This window comes from Acanthaster planci, unplaced genomic scaffold (genome assembly GCF_054643075.1).
Source record: "Acanthaster planci isolate LZ-2023a unplaced genomic scaffold, COTS_SCS Contig50, whole genome shotgun sequence".
NCBI classification, from domain to species: domain Eukaryota; kingdom Metazoa; phylum Echinodermata; class Asteroidea; order Valvatida; family Acanthasteridae; genus Acanthaster; species Acanthaster planci.
The window spans coordinates 21,306-34,400 of NW_028257674.1; the positions used below are offsets into that span (position 1 = coordinate 21,306).

Consider the following 13,095-nt stretch of genomic DNA (forward strand, 5'->3'; position numbering starts at 1 on the left):
ATCTTTCAAACTAAGCAAGGTGTTTAAAAAAGACTATGCCATTCAGATGTGGAAGTAGTTCAAAAAATTTTGTGACATCTTTGATGGCATTATCCTTGGAAATTTTGTAGATTTTTTGTCTGCTAATCACCTGTACTCTTTACGCCCTTTTTACTCCACGTTTCCAAGTTATGCATGTTAATTACCTGTGCATGTTAACTTTATATTAGGAATGTAAAAAAGGCCCTATGTTTGTTTTCAAACAAACAGAACATCTCGTTTCTTTCCCCTTTTTTTGTTCCGGCCGTCAACTGTTGCAATTTATTAAATCAGATTGTTTCCAGACTTGCCAAACACTTAGATAACCTGCCAATGGTAGTAATAGAAGAAATTTGTCAGATGACGTTATCAAGAGACACATGGCATTAGATTAAAGGTTCAGTTTTTCTCCATAGGTTTTTGTACACGTTCTTCCACAGCCCAAGAATTTTGCCCTTTTGTCATTTTCAGTTGGCTTCTTATATTGTACACACTTAGACATATATGCGTTAGAGATGAAAGTTGAAGTGACATCACGATGACATCATTTGGTGTCAAGTTGCAGAAAATTAAAGGTGTAATTTTCATATCCACGTGTTTTTTGAAGTACATGCACGAATGTGACATCATCCGATGATAGGTCACTCATGTGACATTAAATCTGTACCCTACATCAGAGCACAAGTACATAGAAGTAGTGATTGGGTTAAAACCTTACATGTACATGTACTTGTACTGAGTTGGAAATCAGTGGTTCTTAACACTGGATTACAAATATTCCTAACAGTCTGATTTTTTGTACTAAAAGTCAAATGGAAATCATGTGACATGAGATTAAAGATACAGGTTTTCTCTATAGGTTTTGGGCACATTTTCCACATCAATAGACTTTAGCATTGCTATTGATATTACCAATGTTACCTGTATTTGTTAAACACATAGTTAAGTAGCTAGAAAGGGTCCCAGGAAAAAATTATATCAGGTGTCTCTGACATGACCTTAAAGGTTAAAATTGAAACATTTAAAACCCATGTGTTCAGTGATTGTTACACTATTTCTTGTTAATTTTACTTGATTAATATTTGTATTGTCACATGAGTGTCATTTTAGGCAGATACCAGCACGTTATAAATCTTATTACTATTATAATTATTAAAATTATAGCTTCTGAACTACACACTGTACATGTTTGATGGGGTTGACATCTTGCGGGTACTTTACAGGGAAGTGTATTGACATGTGTGATAATGATGTCATCAGGTGACAAGTCACATTACATTTAGGTACACTTTTACATGCACTGTCTGACTTGGTTGAAACCTTGCTGGTACTAGTAATAATTAGACAAGGAAGTGTTGGAGATGAAAATTTTCATCATGTAACAATGATGTCATCTGGTGACAATTAACGTGACATTAAAGGTGCACTCTTCAAACTTTTAAATCTGTTTAATCACAGGAATATGAAACATTGTGCAGTAAGTATCTCCACTTGTTGCAGAAACGAAGCACTGTTCTGTTTGTACCCAAACACATTTCTTGTTTGGTCAGTTTGGTTAGGTTGGTTTAGATCAGGTTGGGGCTTTTTCGTTTCTTCAACCATACAGAGCACCTTTGTAGAAGCAAAAGTGAATCTACTTGTTCTAACCCTGATAGTCATAAATCTTCCAAAATCCTATATCATTTCTTTCATCACTTTAATTATACCCTGAGTATTGGGGCTGAAGGCTCTCTTTCTGTTTTTGATTTTGGATTCAGTTTGAATTCTGATTGAGGTTTGATTTATGTTGTTCACAATAACTCTAATAGTCCTCAGTCCTCCAACAGGTGAAGGGTTGAGGACTGATAGGGTTAATGTTTTGGCTTCATTTTCAGATTTTAATTTAGCTGTTGCTTTTTTAGATGATATATAAGTTTTAAAAATGTCTTTGTGTTGTATCCGCAAAGTCAGAAATTCATCAATTTGTTCCTCTCACTAATGAACTGTTTTTGTGTCTTCATTTGAAATTGTTACTAGAATGATCTCCAGCCTTGCCAAGGTTCCCAAAGACTTTAATTCCTACCTGTTGGCAATTTTCCTTGTGAATCTGTTGCTGTATGTGGCATTTTACATCATTATGAAGGTACTCTTTTGTATTGTACAGAGATTATCTGTAGGGTTTTGCGAGACGAAATGTTGAATAGTGTGATTAGTGGTGGTTTTAAGCTATCCATCTTGCATACTTTTCTTCTTTCATAAAGGAACCAGAAATGAATTGTTCTAGGAATCACTTTTTGTGTATCTCTGTACTGTTCTTCCATGTATGAAGACTGTTCGACATCTTTTTTTGAGTTACTTGAACTGAAGGGTGCACTTTTTTTAAATAATAAAAAATTGACCAAGCATTTCTGGACAAGTGAGGGTGCTTTTGCTTTGATGTAAATCCAGGAAGACATGGTTCAGGTTGCATGTTTTCATATTCAAATTGTGAATCCCAAATTTGCTATCTGGGAATATTTCTGTGAAAAGGATTTTTGCTGGATTATTGCCGTATACTTACACAGCAGTAAATTGCCAAAGAAACTAAAATCTGCCAAAGCAGTGGTCAAACAAATCTAGAAATGTTCTGTGCACAAATCAGTGCAACATTGAGATCTAGTGCCTTGGATGACTGTTTTGTTCATGGATATGCAAATATGCAATAGCATAAAGACCAAAAAATCATCAAAATACAGGTTAAAATTGCAAAATAAAAGTGCAATTTCAAGGGTTTTAGTAAAATTTATACAAATATTTCTATTTCCTGGTTGCTTTAAGTTGCTAAGTTGCTAATAAGTTACGAAAAACACAAATCTTATGTGAGAGAACTATTATGCACCAGTATAAACTATGTGTATTTCAAGCATGATGGGACTTGGCTGACTACTAAAGTATGACCAAAGTGTAACAAAGATTTCAATGCAAGACTTACACAAGGCAGTCATGTGGCTAAAGTTGCAGACCATTGAATTTTCTTTTCTTTTGTTTTTCATATTGTTTTCACCTGTTCCCAATCTAAGCAAACTGAGGATTGAGATTGATGATGTTTACAGTGTTGTTTTAAGGCATACTATTAACCCCAACCATTTTTCCTACATCCTATGTAGTTAGGGTTGACAAAAAGAGAGGCTGATACGTGTAGGTGTTCTTTTCATTTTTATAATTAATGCAACTTCCCTGTTCTTCAATTTAAAACAAAAATAGGTTCGATATGGAGAAAGGTTGATCCCTGCAGTTGTTGTCATTGTTGTAATGGCACTTGTTGTTTGGGGGTTGGCACTTAACTTCTACTTCAGAGCACTCACTGGATGGGAGGTATGTAGGTTTCTTACATTTCTTAATCTCAAACGTTCTACCTAGTACCAATGCTATTAAGATTAGATCTTTACATGAACAGTAATACCTTTCTCTTAAGGATTTGAACCTGGAAAAGTCAAGTACAAAATCAAAGCAGAAACAGATGTGACCCAGTACATCAAAATCAGGAATATGTGGTCACAAAGAGAATTTCATAAGCTTTCAACTGGTACACATTACATTACATGTGCTGGTGGTAACCTTTCATACGTGCACTTCCAAAATATATAGAAACCACCACATTGGTTGTGTTAACATTTACTTGCATCCCCACTTTACTCGGCCATTATGTAAAACAGCCTCAGTGACTTATTCTTGATTACAATGTACCGGGTCACAAATACAGATTTTCTTTAAATAGTTGACAGCTTAAAAGTGTTAAAACAGGGGTGTGGTTTCTGGAATTTCTGTGAGACTATCCGGAATTTCTGAGAGACTTTCCAGATTTTCATATTGTCAGTGCTTTCAATATGTAACGCAAAGACTAAAATATTTGGTGTGAAACTAAGTGAAGGACTTGCACAAGTTTAGGTTTTTGGCATGTGCTTTTGCATTGTTACTCCCCCTGGAAATGCACCAGATACACAGGTAATAGTCCATTGAATGGAGGGGGTATCATTGTTAAAACATAGGGACCCAGGCCAGTGGTATGATCGTTGTGTGTATGTACATGTACTGTACGTACTGTACATTCACTGTGTGTGTATGCACGGTACAAATGTTGTCATTGCTTGCACTGTCGACAACTTGCATCCGTCTGCCATTGCGTTTCGTTTCGTTCTTGTGGTGGTCTGATGTCGTCGACGTCCATCAAAAATGTCAAACAAGGTAGTAGGTAGGGAAGGGGATCTGAATGTAGACAAAAGATTCAAGAATTCTTGGACATTTTCCTGGCTGGAAATCGAGGTGGACAGAAAATTAATCAAGGGGAAATCGATATATTATCGTGACTTTCTTGTGAAAATAGACAAACTTGGGTACTGCAAGTGCATCTGTAAGAGACAGTTTTCAGTTTTAATAAATTGTGATAGAATTTTGTGGATCACTGATAACTGCGCATGTGTGTTACACTTCTAGGTCTTTGATTGTCACCAGTTATAGCTTACACATATGCAATTGAAATGAAAGAGGACAAGGGCTTTGTTGCAGTAAATGTTATAATTTATCCCTCAAAGTAAGAACAGCTCTTGTGGTGGCTTACATGCAGTAAGTCTCCTCCTATAATCAAATAAATGTGCCTCAAATTGTAGGGAAGCTGTGGCCAACTCGACTGGCAAAACCCTCCAACGAATGTTTCATGGATTTTTCATTTTCCCCAAATCACACCCCTAATTAAAGAAATGAAATTGTTATCTTGTGTGTGATGTACGTGAAATATGTATGTGGCTTAATCTTTTATAGGCTGAGGTGGGGTGCATTTGACCTCCCTATGGAAATTTTTACAAATACTTCCAGACCACTGCCAAGATCGATCCATTTTTTCATGACCCTTTTTCCTTGTATTATTCTGCAACTTTAGATTCCAAAGTAAAAAAAAAAAATTAGACAAGCTATTTTCTGGTTTTATGATAATCAAGAGTTTATTGCCATGTATACAGATGGCTTGAAAGATTTGGACTCTGTCTCCAGAGATGCAATTTGTCAAACAGTCAGAGTCAGGCTTTGTTGATTCAACCCATTCCTACTGTTAAGTTTCCCACCACCAACTATCAACCACACCCTGTTAATAGTTGGGGGTTTGCTCTGAGTGACAAGTGACAAGCAGGGCTGCTGATTGAGCTGACGTCACCTTGGTCCTCCCTGCTCTGTGTGTGTAAGCATCGGAACCTACCGTTTGGGCCAGAGAGAGTGGAGGTCCGTTAACAGGAAAGAGAAGGAAGGAAGCCTACTGTGATGATTCACCACCACTGGTTATGGCTCACTGAGGCCTGTTGGGAGGTGAGCTCATGGATCACCTGCTTAAAGCCAATCGGCTGGTGCATCCCAAGCCCACTGAAGGTCTCTTCATTGTGGGCACTTAGGCATGAATTGGGCAATAACACTTCCTGCGCTGATCGACTTACCATTGTGCTGCCTTGGTAAATGCGCCAGCAGAATGCGGACCCAACTCCGCATCTCCATCATAGCCTACCATGACATACACTGCTTCTGGTAGGCTCACTGAGTCTGTAGGGAGGCAGGCTCGTAACTCATCTGTTGACTTCACCGCTACATGCCTAATCCCACCGGCATCCAAGACCACATCAACAGGGGCACCCAGGTGTGAACCCAGGCGACTGCGCCATTGGAATGCAGATTCACTATTGCATCTCTCAAGTCCACATCCCAGGCAGCTGAGCCCAACAGATTTCCACATTGCCGTGGATTTTGCATGCCCCATGTCATTCAGTACTCAAGGTTTTTCATAGGGATCCTCCGGAAGAATGCCTCTGAATATACTGTTACTACAGCTCATCATGTACAGCCCCTTTCCAACTGTGAACCACAGAACAACCACTCTTCCATGGCTTCCACTTATCCAACTCCATCTGTGAAACTCTTCCACAGACTCTCCTGTGTGGCCCTGCCATGCCCTGCACTGTTATCCCAAAGGTTGGCATGTCCATAGTCTTGTTGCCGTAACTGTTATGAGGCCCGACTCAAGTATGGTTTACCGTGAGCTGATGATATTGTTGCGGTGGTGCTACAGGTCCACTCCTCTGGCCATGCCTGGTGTGACTGAAGCAGGGAACTGTTCGCTTCTCAAGTGCTTGCGTTCATTGAGCCGAGGAACTCACTTTTGACTGCTGTGCGCAAATCTGGTCAGAACGATTTAATACATGCTGAAAAACTAGCGAAACTGCAAATACGTGCGGGAAGAATTGTATTGGGCAAAAATAAATTTTCATATTCCACTTTAGAGAACCCTTTTGTGTGAACTTGTTGAATTTAGTTTTGTCCAGTTTATTTGGAAAATATCATTGGTGAGATAGTGAACTATTTCTAAATCCACTCGTATTGACATACAGTATTTATCTATCTTGCATCTGTTCGGTATTCACCTTTGTAATATTTCTTTAACCTTTTAAATTTATTTTAATGGCCTACTTTAAATTTTCATTTGTTTTCAGTTTAATAAGTGTTTTACATTCTTTTATAGCTCAGGACCCTGAGGAAGACCACATTAATATCGTGAATTGAGCTATCCTGGTAAAATATCAAAAATAAACAAATAAATAAAACTAAATACTCTGAAACTCCAGGCAGCCTTCAATGCAGTATGTCACTTCTGTACAGCCATCAAGGCAAACTTGTCCTGATTCTATCAGACATCTCAGCAGTGCCCGCATACATGAATCACCAAGGAGGCATGCACTCACTAGGCATCGGCCTCCTGACAAGACAAAGGTTCCCATGGATGTTGAACTCCAGGATTGACCTAAAGGCAACCCATATCCTGGGAGCCAACAACTCCATTGCAGACGTCTGCTCTCAGGGAAGGATTCACCTGACCGAGCAAATTCTGCATCACAACATGGCCGAGTCAATCTTTAAGGTACTCAACAGTCCGCATATTGACCTCTTTGCCTCAACAGAGAACATTCAGCTGCTGATGTTCTGCACCAGGTTCCCTTAGTTACAAGCCTGGGTGACAAACTTTCTTTATTGTAGCTGGAAAAAAATTACTTGCCTATGTGCCCTTCCTCCGTTAGCCTTAATTCCAGCAGTTCTGTCAGAATCGTTGCCATCTTCTCTTCACCCTGTTTTTGGCTCACCAGCCCTGGTGCCCCAGTTAATTAGGCTGCTGGTATAAGTCTACACCAGCAGAAAACAGCTTTCTAAGTCACGGTATGTCAAACAACATGAGTTTCCAACTGAGGCAACTATAACTGCAGTAGCAGTCTTTTTATTATACCTGCTTAACTCAGGATTGTAGTTAGCAATCAAATGCAATTACCGTTCTGGCATTTTGACAATTGACAGTCATTGCTACTGATGGCTTCACTCCCTTGGACAACACTGCCCTCCTTCTTCATACCTCTTTCATGTGTTGATTGAGCATTCCTTTCAACAGCTTATTCCCTGTCTGGTGTCCTTGAGCTCCTTGAATGTTATCTCTCCATACCTCGCAACAAGGTCTTGTCACATACCTCAATGGAGCTGACTTTTCTACTTGTAGCAACCACTTAACTCCAAGCTATTGGAATGCGGATATTATCCATCACAGATGATCCTATCAGATGGGAACCTGATTGCATCTGCTTCATTCCAGCCCTGGGCTCACACATGAAGATCTGATCGGATTCATTTCACAAGATATCTTCATTCCCAACATCATAAAGCACTCTGATCTAATGACAAGCTATGCCGTCCTGTTTGAATTCTCAAATGGTGTTTTACCAGGACTCAAAACTGAAAGTTTACGACTTTAAGGTAGTATCTACCTCACAGACATTCTTCAGTAGCATACTATCGGAGGATATCTGCATGGCAACATTCAACATTCACCTCATGCTACCTGAGCAATGTCTTGCATAGAGAATTCTCCCATAGTATTAATCTCTGCACCAAGTCCTCCAGGACCCTCGCCAGGGTGGACCACCTCCAGATCTATCCGAAGGCTTCCTCCCTTTCTGGTCTGTCATTGATTTAAGCTCACCAGTTGTCTACGACACCTGACCATGTGCATGCTGCATCGCCAACCTATTGTATATGCCCTGCAGGTTTTGTGGGCAGGAGAGGGCGTACTAACATGGGAAGTGATCTAACAGCTTGAGTGCGTGTTCAAAGAATTCGCTCATGCAGTCATAGTCTGGTTCCCGATCCCATTTTCATCGATGCATTCAGACGTAGAAAATTGCAGGGGAGGGGGCGGGAAAAAGTCTAGCGCTGCCAATGTTTTCAGTCACTTTTATGCATGCAGTCATGCTCATTATAAGCCAGAATCTTGTTTTGATTGGTTTCATCACAGAGACATTTTTATTTATAGCTTGGTTGCAGGAAATTTCAAAACGGCAGCCATCTTGAAAAAATAAAAATGAAAAAGCCCCTCTTCCTCCTCTTTTTTCAAAAATCTGGACGAGAAACAACTTTTTAGTTTGGCCTTATTTCCCTTTTCATTATAAATATATCTACTACTGATATCAGAACAAAAACATTACAATTAAAACAAACATTAAAAAAAATTAAAAGATGAAATACATATTGCATTGGCACAGTGTATAATTAGAGCATATACAAATTTCTTATGTGAAACGAAAAATGTAACCAAAGAACAATTAAATAATCACTGTGAATATTTTATTATGTTTCATTTCAAGTGAGTTGGGCATTTTTGAAGATTTGTGTACATAAAATTTGGGGACTTCACTTGGTAATTAATTAAGGCAGTAAATCTAGGTAAATAGAAAAAGAGGCCACGTAGAAGGACGTGCGTCATATCCTTATATCATATGCGCTCAGGGTATACTGTACACTTACTGAGCATAATATGCAAGACGCAAGTCGTTTTGTGTGGCCTCATTTTCCATAAATTTATGCTTGGCCAGTCAACGTTTAAAACTGGCTCAGGAGAATGATTAGGGCTACAGTAATGCCTTAGCCTGCACCGGGCCTAATAAATTTAGTGTATGACCTGTCAAACACTTTTTTCCTTATAAGACTTAAAGGTTTTCATGGTGAAAGAAACTAGATCTATAGTAAAGATTGCGGTAACACCATGTATTTATCTCTTCTTTGAGTATGTGTGGTTCTGAGAAGAACCGGGGAATAACTTGACGTTTCGAACAGTGTACTCTGTCCGTCTCCTGAAGACGGACAGAGTACACTGTTCGAAACGTCGAGTTATTCCCCGGTTCTTCTCAGAACCACACATACTCAAAGAAGAGATAAATACATAGTGTTACCGCAATCTTTACTATAGATCTACTTTTTTCCTTATTAAATACCTTTTGAAAAAGAAGTCCAGGCAAGTTTAGACATTACAAATTTCCAATCATTTCATTAAACAACGTTACATGTAGTTCTGTTTGAAAACATCTTGCCACTTTATGATACAATCCTGTCATGAGAAGCTATATAGCCTTCCAGTTTCCTTATATGGAGACTGGTGAGCATGTGGTGTGCACTGGGTATGATGGTACAGAATATGAGTCAGCTAGTGCTTTATCAAACATTTAAAACCAGCCATATGACATGTTTTCAACCCAGAGGAATTACTTAACTCATAACATACATGTAATAAATCACATTTATAATTGCCCATATGAACATTTTCCTAATAAGTTATTCTACAAATATTTCTGTAAAACATTTTGTGTCTGTGCTTCAAATTGACCCCCAGTGAAAACAGACTTCGGAATGTCCAGTCTTAATAGGTTATTATCATCTTACTTCTGTCAGGGGCAAGAGGTTAACTGTTATTAAAATGATGAGTGATGTTAATGATCATGTTACGTTCCTGTCATTTATTATGTATACATTTCATTGTATCCATGATAGCTTCATTGTCATTTCCTCGACCCTTTATAGGTATGTTATTATATTATGGGATTTTTTTTTTACACAGAAAACAGCTGCATTGTCTCGTGAAAGTAATGGCCCATGCTTGTTGATGAGGTTTTATGATGGCCATGATGTATGGCATATTCTGTCAGCTGCAGCACTTTTCCTGTCATTTTTGGTGAGTTTGCCTGATTTATTATTGAGGGTATTGTGTGTTATTCCCCCAAAAGGCAAGCCACAAACAGTACTGAAAAATAAGCTTATTAATCCTGCTCTGGTGTGGTTTGGACATTTGTGGTTATTTCTGCACTTCGACAGAAACGCAAATTAAACACTCTGCCTGTGACAGGATACCGTTGGGTTTTCTGTGGCATATCAGTATGTAAACCTAATTGGTCACAGAAGAAAGTGGTAGCCATGCAGAATTAGGCAGTGGTAACTGCTGCAATCACCTTGAGTTCAAGTGCAATAAAAATTTCAATTGTGTGATGTAAACTGAAGCATGTATCATAGTTTAATGGATCAGTTGGTCATCAGTGCAGAACTTAATCATGTTCAGATGTCATACTTGTATCTTCGTTCTTTACACGTTACACTTTGCCCAATATTAGTCAATGGTTACTGCAGCACCAATGCTTGATTGGACTTCATATGTTCCATTATCTTGCATGAATGAAGCCTAGGTGGGGATACCTCTCCATTCTTCAGGAAGGTATTCGCTGCTTGGCATTGTACATTTACATGTCACACATTCGATTTTCTACATGCCTTTCATGTGATGTATGTTTGGCCATGCAGTGGTTTTTATGTGCTTATACAAGTAGCTGGCTTGCTCTGTGGTTTGCTGTAGTAGGGTGGCTTTTTATGTCCCATTCTCTTAATAGACTGACAACTACTGAGACTACCCTGAGCAGGCGAATCATAGAAATAATACAAAAAGAACAATCAGATACGGGTGTATTTAATTGGCAATTTTCTCAACATTGAAGAAATTAAGAAAAGCCCTGTGTTGTTGTGTAAAGCCCATAGAAAATCTTGTTTTCTTCTCTTTTCTTCCACCAAGACCATACACTTTGTAAAATTTTTCCCATCCAGGGGATTTGTCCCTCTCCAGATAAGCATCTTCATTAAGAAATATCAAGGGAAAACCTCAATGCATTGATGATTCTTGTAATCATGAGAAAGATTATACTGGATAACTGTCAACAAGTGTTAGAACAGAGAGCATAAGTAAAAATAACCATTTCCCATCTGTGAGACCTCAGTCGGTAAGGCAATCAAACAAACAAACAAACTGATTTGTCTTTTTTTTTTTACAATTTATTTCGAAATGTCCCAAGTTCAACATTTTCATAATTAAATATGTTGTGTTAAATATATACTGTCAATTGATAAAAATTCGAAAAATCTGTTGATTCTCACCTATAATATTTGATTTATTAGCTGTACAAATCCTTTGTTAAAATAATGCTCCGCTTCCGAAAGATGATCCTACTACATGTATTTGAATTGTTTCCCAAACAGGGATCGCACTTTTACAATCCAGCCGCAAATATTTCACAACAATAATTCCTGAATTAATAACCTTGATTCCAGGTACTACAAAGTACTCAGTTATTAACACATAAATATATCTCAAACACGGCAATATTAATGTAATTAAGTATAGACAACCACACTTGTCTCAAACGAAATGATTCTTAGACCACTTCAGCATCTTATATGGGTTATTACCAGTATCACCACAACTCTCCCCAAGGTGACATATTAACAATCGCAGCTTGCCACCAAGGCAAAATATCAGACATGGTAAATTACTCAATTACAAGCCAAGTACAATAATCTATACATGTAATACAATAGCAGGGAACAAAATTTATAATCAATGCAGCAATATGTGGCACACAAATTTATGAAGTAAGCCACTAATTATTTTGGCAACTCTTTGCCTGAATCGTCCATCCTGAACGAACGGTGTCCACTATCCCTCATCAGGCTTGTCTACGTTCCCTGTCATTCCCAAGTCTCGCTTCGTGGTCTCTCAGACCCGCCACACGTGGTTCCTCCTTATGACACCAACCCCGTCAAGATTTGGCTTTCCCTGAAGAGGGTACACTGCACCCCTTAGACAACCAATTCCAGGAAATTCCTGCCTTGGATTTTGGGCTTTCTGAAAGCGATACAATGAATCCAATTCCAAATAATGGTGTGATATAATACAGGAAAACAAATGCCCCCAAAAGAAAACAGAAAATCGATTACTTCCAATTCAATTACTAGATTCCCATCGAAACCATAGGTCTCGAATTAATGGTAACAATCGATTGAGAAATCATAGACCTGCTATTTACAGAAGTTAAAACGAAGAAAAATCACAATTATATCACTCAATGTCTCACATTGGGCATTTTACAAAAGTTAAATAAAAAATACAGAAAGAAGTTCTTACTGGTTTTGGCCCTTGTTGTTGCTTGTAGTCACTGTCGCCGGCTCAAAGTTCAGCACTGTAGTTGGAAACTACTACATATACAAGATGGCCTCTCTCTATAAAGGCTTAACAATTTTGAATCTTGACTTCAAAATAACCAGTGGAGCCAAACTGCTCCAAATGGCATGGAATTAGCCAAATGCAAGAGAGCTCTTGAACCCATGGCAACGTTACTATCACTAGAATAGCATAACAAGTGGCCCTGGATAAGTTGTTGTTGCTTTGTTTTAATGGCGCTTTCAGCAACTCAGGCTATTTGCGCCAATAACTGTACGTTTATTCATACACTTTATTAATTAGCATCACATTACAGAGTTTGGAAGAAGGTCCAGTTTTAGAGGCAGGAGGAAACTGGAGTACCCAGCGAAAACCTACGAGAGCGAGTATGGACTGGAAAGCAAATGCACTTAAAGCCTGGGCCAAGCTGGGACTCGAACCCAGGCCTCATTGGTGCAAAGCGAGGAAAGAACCGCCACGCTAACCCGTCCACCAGGCCCTGGATAAAAGATGGTGCACTCCTTTTATATACCACTGCATCCACCACTTGCACACACACCCAGCACAAGCATTCATTCAAACAAAAGACCTCCTTGGCTTAAGAAATAACTTACCTTTGTTCCCCTCTGGTACAACTCAAACCCACGAAACCAAAAGCCCAAAATGCTAATTACATGTAAAGGAAGTTAAGCAGAATGAAAAGAAATAGCCCTCTTACTTCATTTGGTATTCAA

At 38.7% G+C, this 13,095-nt stretch overlaps 1 protein-coding gene across 2 annotated transcripts in view; it reads left to right on the forward strand.

The window, feature by feature from the left end:
• Window positions 1-13,095, forward strand: part of LOC147795366 (SID1 transmembrane family member 1-like) — a 79,696-nt gene that overhangs the window by 13,537 nt on the left and 53,064 nt on the right. For both annotated transcript variants that reach the window (XM_087131993.1, XM_087131994.1), the window contains exons 4-6: window positions 2,035-2,140; window positions 3,241-3,351; window positions 9,941-10,054. In XM_087131993.1, coding sequence (XP_086988119.1) covers window positions 2,035-2,140; window positions 3,241-3,351; window positions 9,941-10,054 — 331 coding nt within the window. The remainder of the gene's footprint in view (window positions 1-2,034; window positions 2,141-3,240; window positions 3,352-9,940; window positions 10,055-13,095) is intronic.